At 49.6% G+C, this 8,282-nt stretch overlaps 1 protein-coding gene across 3 annotated transcripts; it reads right to left on the bottom strand.

Annotated features, from left to right (window-relative positions):
• AURKB (aurora kinase B) lies at positions 1-5,337 on the bottom strand. 3 transcript variants are annotated; one of them, XM_032280359.1, is made up of 9 exons: positions 5,245-5,337; positions 4,895-4,967; positions 3,059-3,161; positions 2,892-2,946; positions 2,499-2,690; positions 2,078-2,216; positions 1,832-1,980; positions 498-672; positions 1-315 (listed from the first exon to the last, which is right to left on the bottom strand). In XM_032280359.1, exons 2-9 carry the CDS (start codon positions 4,940-4,942, stop codon positions 142-144), a joined length of 1,035 nt encoding a protein of 344 aa, XP_032136250.1. In that variant the 5' UTR covers positions 4,943-4,967; positions 5,245-5,337; the 3' UTR covers positions 1-141. The 3 variants fall into 3 exon arrangements, with proteins under 3 accessions (XP_032136250.1, XP_032136251.1, XP_032136252.1); XM_032280360.1 differs by having other exon boundaries at positions 5,138-5,259; XM_032280361.1 differs by lacking the exons at positions 2,499-2,690; positions 2,892-2,946; positions 3,059-3,161; positions 4,895-4,967; positions 5,245-5,337 and having other exon boundaries at positions 2,068-2,148.
• Between the last annotated feature and the right edge of the window lie 2,945 nt (positions 5,338-8,282).

Raw genomic sequence — 8,282 nt, 5'->3', positions numbered from 1 at the left:
TCAGTATACAAAAAGCTTCAGCCTTTATTAAACAAAGGAGGAAGTAGAAGACAGACAAGGGAACAGGTCAGGACCCCTTCTTTCCCCTGTACATACATGGACATACAAACATAGACACACCCGAGTGAATGACAGGGACCATCAGGCAACAGATTGAAGGGCAGAGGGAGGCAGCACCCTCCGAGAGTTGGCCCGGACCCAAGGGTGGGCTGAGACCTGGGCGAGGGGCAGCCGTTCTGAGGGGTTATGCCTGAGCAGCTTGGAGATGAGGTCCTGGGCTCCCGTGGGCACAGAAGCGGGAAACTTTAGGTCCACCTGCAGATATGAAGAGATGGAAGGGCTGCATCAGTTTCATCCTGGCTACATCTTCCTTGACTACCCATTCTGTTTGGAGTTACTTAGGGCCACGCAAATACACTCTGCCCACACACCCTCAGCCCTCCAGCCCCCCAGCCCTGGCCTCTGCATCTGGCATGAAGCCCAGGCCGCCCTCCCACCTTGACGATGCGCCGATAGGTCTCATTGTGTGACGCACTCTCAAAAGGTGGGTTCCCCACCAGCAGCTCGTAGCAAAGTACTCCAATGCACCACAGATCCACCTTCTCGTTGTGCATGCGCCCCTCAATCATCTCAGGGGGTAGGTAGTCCAGGGTACCACACATTGTCTTCCTCCTGGGAGGGATAAGCGGTGTGGGCAGGGGTCGCAGTGACATACAATCTCTCCTTTCCCTGCTGCCTGGCAGCAGGGAGCCAAAAGATCACGGGATGTGCCACGGGAGAGGTCCAGCCAGGCAGGGTTACTGGGGTGGGGGTGGGATGATGATATATCCCAAAGCCCCAGAGGTGAGCCTGTACATAGCCCCAGCAACTCTATACTGAAGGATATATCTTAACATAATCCGAGGCCGGGCGCGGTGGCTCATGTCTGTAATCCCAACACTTTGGGAGGCCAAGGCGGGCGGATCACGAGGTCAGGAGATGGAGACCATCCTGGCTAACACAGTGAAACTCTCTACTAAAAATACAAAAAAAGTTAGCCGGATGTGTTGACACACGCCTGTGGTCCCAGCTACTCGGGAGGCTGAAACAGGAGAGTCGCTTGAACCTGGGAGGCGGAGATTGCAGTGAGCCGAGACTGTGCCACTGCACTCCAGCCTGGATGACAGAGCGAGGCTCCATATCTTTCTGTTTTTGTTTTTTTGACTCCATCTCAAAAAAAAAAAAAAAAAAAAAAAAAGATAATCCCATATGTGGGCAATGTTTATTTTGGAGTTAAAGGAAGAATTGGAGACATCTCTAATGCCCATCAGGCATGTTCTGCTTAAATAAATCAGGTTATATCTCTATCGTGTGACACTATGAAACCATGAAAAAAAAGGTACGGAAGAAAAAAAGGCCACCGCTCCTGGGCTTTTTGAGACAAAGTCCAGGCTGGAGTGTAGTGGGGCGATCTTGACTCACTGCAACCTCTACCTCCGGGGTTCAAGTGATTCTCATTGCCAGCCTCCTGAACAGCTGGGATTACAAGTGTGCACCATGTACTATTTTTAGTAGAGAGGGGATTTTGCCATGTTGGCCAGGCGGGTCCGCTGATCTTGAACTTCTGGCCTCAAGTGATTCAACCGCCTTGGCCTCCCAAAGTGCTGGGATTACAGGCGTGAGCCACCGTGCCTGGCCAAAGTTTTACCACTGGCCTGGACAGATACCAAACCTGTGACCTTGGCATTATCAGCACCACACTCTAACCAACTGAGCTAACCTGAAACTTGTTCCTGGAGAGGTTTTAATGGCCCAGCCTCACACCTAGGGCTGGCCTCCCAGGCCACCATACCTCAGGGAGGGCGCATGCACGGACCAGCCAAAGTCAGCAATCTTCAGCTCTCCCTTGAGCCCTAAGAGCAGATTCTCTGGCTTTATGTCTCTGTGAATCACCTTCTTCCCATGGCAGTACATTAGAGCATCTGCCAACTCCTCCATAACCTGGGAGGGCCAATGACAGGCAGTCAGACAAGGATGGACCTCCAGCTACAAGCAGCACAAGCCCCTACCGGTGCCCCAGGTGCCCGCCCTCCCAGACCGTGGCTGTTCGCTGCTCGTCAAATGTGCGGTTCTTCTGCAGCTCCTTGTAGAGCTCCCCACGGGGAGCATACTCTAGAATCAAGTAGATCCTCCTCCGGTCATAAAAGTAGTTGTAGAGCCGCAGGATGTTGGGATGCCTGGGGGAAGAAATGAGGAGGTCTCAGGCCAAAGGTATAAAAGAGCTGGGAAGGATGACAGGAGCAAACTGGGGTTAGATGTGGCCAGGGACACCAGGGCTGGAAGTGATAAGGGGAAACTGGAGGCAGATTTCTGGATTCAAGGCTCTGGCCAGGACTAAGAGCTACATGGGGCTCACTGGCCACAGTTACAGAGAGAGCAATCTGGATGAGGTGGGGCTGAATGAGGAGCTGGGGGTGAGGGAGCAGAGGGGCTTCGGCTCAGGGGGCATCAAGCCATACTGCAGGTGGGCCTGGATTTCGATCTCTCTGCGCAGCTGATGCTCCACGCCCTCCTTCTCTATCTGGGACTTGAAGAGGACCTTGAGTGCCACGATGAAATGGCTTTTCTTCTCCCGAGCCAAGTACACGTTTCCAAACTTGCCTTTGCCCAGAGGACGCCCAATCTCAAAGTCATCAATTGTGAAGGACCGCCTGCTTAGAAAGTGGGGGACGGCAGCTCAGAACCAGTTTTGGTTATCTAAGATGTTTGCTTTTTCCTGTTTCCTCATCCCATCCTGTCCTCAGCCCCATTTTTCTTCATTCCTACTCCTGCCCTTAGATTTTACCTCCCCGACTCCCTGCATGTTCACTGCCCCCCTCATCCCTGTCCACCCCAAGGCTTGGGGCACTTACGTTAAGATGTTGGGTGTCCCACTGCTATTCTCCACCACCTTCTGGCCGGGGACAGCTAAGGAGAGAACAGGTAAGTTGAATGAGAACAAGGATGACATTCTCCTCTCTACACCCTCCCATAGACTCTCATCTCCCCAAGTCAGTCCTCTCTCCCTTGCCCCAGTTACCTGTGGGCTGGACATTGGAGCGGCTCATGAGGACAAGTGCAGATGGGGTGGCAGGCTCTTTCCGGAGGACTCGCTGAGGCAGGGTGCTCAGGCCAGATGGAGTCTGAGAAGGAGCAGTGGGTAGCTCTGAGGGTGCCTTTGTGTGATGACCAGGGTGGAATGTGCTGCAGGCAGCATTTCAGCCATATGCTAAAAAGCCACCCGCCCACCCACCCCCAATTCAAATAGAAACATTGACATAACAGTTTTGTTTCCCAGGCTCTGCTCATAGTCCCATATTAAAATGGATTATTAATAAACAACCTAAGTAGGCCTAAGATCAAGCGCAAAGGACTCACCCCAACACCTAACATTTCACCTCTTTGGCCCTGGCCCATACCACCTTCACAGGCATGAAGGTGTCCAATCTGTATGAGTCCTGTCCATAACACCACAGTCATTCATCCAGCCCCTCACTCACAGCATAGTAGAGGGCTGGGTCAATAAACACCTATAATTCAAAGGGGTTAGCACAGAAGTATTCTCAAAATTTTCTAAAAGTTTATTAAGGCTTAGATAAGACCCTTGAGGCCTTGAATGGTATAGCAACAACCAGGATTTACAACTTTGCAAGAACAGGCTTTAGGGACACTAAGAGCTACTCTGATGGGCCTAGACCACTTCTCACTTTCAACTTCTTTTTTTTTTTTTTTTCAGAGTCTTGTTCTGTTGCCCAGGCTGGAGTGCAGTGGTGGATTCTAAGCTCACTACAACCTCCGCCTCCCAGGTTCAAGTGATTCTCCTGCCTTAACCTTCTGAGTAGCTGGGACTACAGGTGCCCACTACCATGCCCAGCTAATTTTTGTATTTTTAGTAGAGACAGGGTTTCACCATGTTGGCTAGGATGGTCTCGATCTCTTGTTCTCGTGATCTGCCTGCCTTAGCCTCCCAAAGTGCTGAGATTACAGGCGTGAGCCACTGTGCCCAGCCTCACTTTCAACTTCTCAAAGTAATAGATGCACTTTCTTTTAGGAGTGACCAAGGTAAAAGTGACAGTGGTTTCTCATCCAGACTCTATTCCTGACAGCCTCATTCTGTGCTCCATGAGGGAGGGAGCTGATGCACAAGGAAACAGATAGACTCTCCAGGAAGCCCGAGCTCCACAAACAGGGAGCAAAGCCTGTGCAGGACCCCTTCCTTCTGCTTCAGCCAAGAGAAGAAAGCCCCAGTGCCCCTAAAAACCCGTTCTCCAAAGTGATATGGGTACAGATCTACAAATAACCAAGTTGAATAAAATACAGTCCAGAAATAGACCCACATCTATGTGGGAATTTATATATAATATAAAATCAGGGGAGACCATTCAATGAAATCTATCTGGACAGTTGGGAAATATGTCCATTTAGATCCTTACCTCACCTTAGTCATTAAAACAAATTCCAAATTATTAATTTAGACTTGCTCTGGGCCTTTTCAACAGTAACCTTATAGCCTTTTAGAGTCCATTTCTATTTGCTGCCTATTTTTTCAGCACATGGGTTGTGAACCATGGCCTGAAGGCCAGGCCCTGTGTGCTCAGTCCCAGATATCATTGGTATGTGATGAGCAGGCTCAGCCCCTGAGGTCCTCACCGGTTGGGAGTCACTGGCTGGTCAGATTCAAGTTGGCAGCACCTTACACGATGTGGCTACAAATGACCAGACTGGGTTCTTTCACCAAATTCTTGGGACCCGTACTTTGGAGCAGAACGGGGAAGAAGGTGCTTAAAGGATTGCTCACTGCAGGATCTCAAGTCTACCAGCAGGAACTCTCCTTGCAGGGACAAGGTGGGGGCGGGGATGTAGGGAAGGGCCTTACCGTCTGCCGGCCGTAGGGCCAGGGGTAGGCGTTCTCCTTCTGGGCCATCCTTAGAGGGAAAGGGGGAGGAGAGCTGGGTGGAGAAGGGAAACAGCCTTGAGAAGCAGAGAAAAAGAAAGAGACGGAGGGGTTGGAGCGATCGGGCCGAAAGCGCTAGCCTGGGCTCGTGAAAAGGACCAGGTCAGCACACCAGCCCCAGTCCAGGCGCTGGTCTTACCGCCCCCACCCTGCTATCGTCCCTACCTCCTTCCAGCCCTGCGGAGTGCGCGCGGGCCAGCCCAGTGGACCTCCGACCTGCCCGATCATCTGCCCACTCCCGGTGCAAGGCCTGCGAAAGGAGGCCAGCTCACCTGGAGCCCAAGGCACTGCTACTCTCCCGGCCTCCAGCAAACAACTAAATCAGTCACGCCGCGCCCTGATCCAGGACCTTTCAAATCTCCCGCCCCGACCTCATTGGTGAGCTCTTCGCCCATGCCTAGTTCCCATTGGCTACGTATCTTGCGACGCAAGTCATGGGAACCCAATGGAAGAGGCGGAATGAGAAGGTCTCACGCTCTGCTACCAGCTTAGAAAGTTTCCTCAAGTTCACCCAGTGAATTCGCTTTTTCTTTTCTTTTCCTTTTTTTTTACTTTTCTTTTTTTGAGATACAGTCTTGCTCTGTTGCCCAGGCTGGAGTACTTTGGTGCGATCTCTGCTCACTGCAACCTCCGCCTCCCGGGTCCAAGCGATTTTGGTGCCTCAGCCGCCCGAGTAGCTGGGATTACCCGCGCCGGCCACTACGCCTGGCTAATTTTATATTTTTCGTAGAGACCAGTTTTCGCTGTGTTGGCCAGTCAGATCTCGAACTCCTGTCCTCAAGTGATTCACCCGACTCGGCTTCCCATAATGCTGGGATTACAGGCCTGAGCCAACGCGCCCGGTCCTCTTCTTTTTATAAAAAAATTAAATCTTTAATATAACTGGAATTTATTCTTATGCATGTGTGAGCTCGGGTCTAACTTCTGCCCGATGGAGAGCCAGCATGGATCACTAGGTCAAGAGATCGAGACCATCCTGGTCAACATGGTGAAACCCCGTCTCTACTAAAAATACAAAAAATTAGCTGGGCATGGTGGTGCGTGCCTGTAATCCCAGCTACTCGGGAGGCTAAGGCAGGAGAATCGCCAGGAGGTTGCAGTGAGCAGAGATCACACCACTGCACTCCAGTCTAGTGACAGAGTGAGACTCCATTTTATAAATAAATAAATTTTGGGGCCTTCTATGAAATAACCAATGGATATTTGTTAAGTATGTATTGTCCAGCATTCTTCTCCTTTCTTCAAACACTCTATTTTTCTTTAGGGGACCGCCTGTCTCTCCAGTCTATGCAGTCGGTTTCTTTAGTAATTTCCGTTGTTGACAACCCCAAATTCCTAGCTTGATGAAGACCTATTTAAATGGCCTTTGTGGTTATCTAGCCAGCATCATTCTCCCAGCTATTCCCACTTCCAAAAGCACTTAGAGTTTTGAGGATCTGAGAAAGAAACTGACTCCATTCCAGGTCCTGAAATGATCCCCAATTGACTTATACTAATCAACACCTTTTATTCTAGATCATGGTCATTGGATCAGGGCTAAGCATGTGACTTGAGTGGGCCAGATAGTGGGAATCAGGATTCTTGCTCAGAATGCTGGGTAACTCAAGGAAACACTTAACATTTACTGGTTTATCATAAAGTGTATTAAAAAGGATATAGACAGAAAGATCTAAAGGGCAAGGTATGGAGGAAGGGATTTCTGGAAGTGAGCAAGGAATGCACCCCTTATTGCTGCTTCTAGTGCCACTGAAGGTAGCAGCCTGACATTGGAGGCTAATGTAGCAGAAGGCAGAAGAGAGGCCTGGAAAGAGCTCCAGGACTTGATGACATTGCTGAGCCTCTGCATGCCTACAGCAGCACTTTTCTTACATGAACAATAGAGCTCCTTCCCAAATGCATTCTAAATGCTATTTACTGTCAAAAGCATACTGTGCAGAAAAAACAAACTATGGCTGGGCATGGCAGCTTACACCTGTAATCCCACCACTTTGGGAGGCCAAGGTGGGTGTATCACTTGAGCCCAGGAGTTTAAGATCAGACTGGGCAAACCCAATCTCTATAGAAAATACAAAAAAATTAGTCCAGTATGGAAGTATGTGCCTCTAGTACAAGCTACTTGGGAGGCTGAGGCAGGAGGATCACCTGAGCTTGGAGGTCAAGGCTGTGGTGAGCCACGGCTGTGCACTCCAGCCCAGCATTAAAGTGACATCCTGTCTCAATAAAAACAAAAAATGGGCTGGGCGCAATGGCTCATGCCTGTAATCCTAGCACTACAGGTGCCACGGCAAGGTGGATTGCCTTAGCTCAGGAGTTCAAGACCATCCTGGGCAACATGGTGAAACCCCATATCTACTAAAATACAAAAAATTAGCCAGTTGTGGTAGTGGGTACCTATAATCCCAGTTACTAAGGAGGCTGAGACACAAGAATTGATTGAACCTGGGAGTGTTGCAGTGAGCTGAGATCACGCCACTACACTCCAGCCTGGGCAATACAGCAAGAGTCTGTCCAAAAAAAAAAAAAAAAAACCACACACACACACACAGAAAACACGAAAAGACCCAATTTTTCCTCTGCCCTCACATCACAGCAATCAACACAGAAGACTTCTGTAACCACATGTATGAGGATATTACCCCACCACCAAGCAAGCAATCAGTTCTGCAGCAGACATCAGCTGGGTGTCTTCCAATTCAATTCTGACACTATCTACCTGGAGAGAGCATCAGATCCCACAGCTTGAGGGCTCAGTCCCACAAGACTGCCCCTCACTTTGGATGCCGACCACAGCGTCAGTTTGTTTTACCTGTATTCGTGACCAACCGCGTATAAATTGGGGTTCCTTCAACTATGTTCAGTGAATTTGCTAGAGCGGCTCACAGAACTCAGGGAAACATATTTACTGGTTTATTATAAAGGATATTACAAAGGATACAGATGAAGAGATGCACAGGACAAAGCATGTGGGAGGGACCCAGAGCTTCCATGCTCTTCCGAGGTGTGCCACCCTCCAGGATCCTCCACGGGTTCAGCTATCAGGAAGCTCTCCCTACCCCATCCTCTTGGGTCTTTTATGGAGACTTCATTGAACAGGTGTGATTGAAGCATGGATGACTGTACAGAAATGTGATTGGACAAAGAGGGTATGATCTAGTACTAATAGGCTGAATGGCAAAACCCGGCAAGGCCTGTCTAGATTCTTCTTGGCTTCTCTGTGCAGTATTCTTCCCACCTTCTGAACTAGGGTCTTATGACCTATAAACAGACAAGATTGGTCAAAGAATTTCTTTTTTTTTTTTTTTTTTTTTTT

The sequence above is a fragment of the Sapajus apella genome, unplaced genomic scaffold (genome assembly GCF_009761245.1).
Source record: "Sapajus apella isolate SASKATOON/1434 unplaced genomic scaffold, GSC_monkey_1.0 scaffold12, whole genome shotgun sequence".
Classification (NCBI taxonomy): Eukaryota; Metazoa; Chordata; class Mammalia; order Primates; family Cebidae; genus Sapajus; species Sapajus apella.
The sequence above is the reverse complement of the archived record's forward strand: the minus strand, read 5'-3'. Positions and strand labels throughout refer to the sequence as shown.

Excerpts from the sequence above, each read along its gene's own strand:
- AURKB (XM_032280359.1), bottom strand. The coding sequence starts at position 4,942 with ATGGCCCAGAAGGAGAACGCCTACCCCTGGCCCTACGGCCGGCAGACG. Across the intron at positions 2,691-2,891 it reads GGGACACCCAACATCTTAAC|GCGGTCCTTCACAATTGATG; the intron begins GTAAGTGCCCCA and ends CTTTCTAAGCAG. Across the intron at positions 316-497 it reads CCTATCGGCGCATCGTCAAG|GTGGACCTAAAGTTTCCCGC; the intron begins GTGGGAGGGCGG and ends TCATATCTGCAG.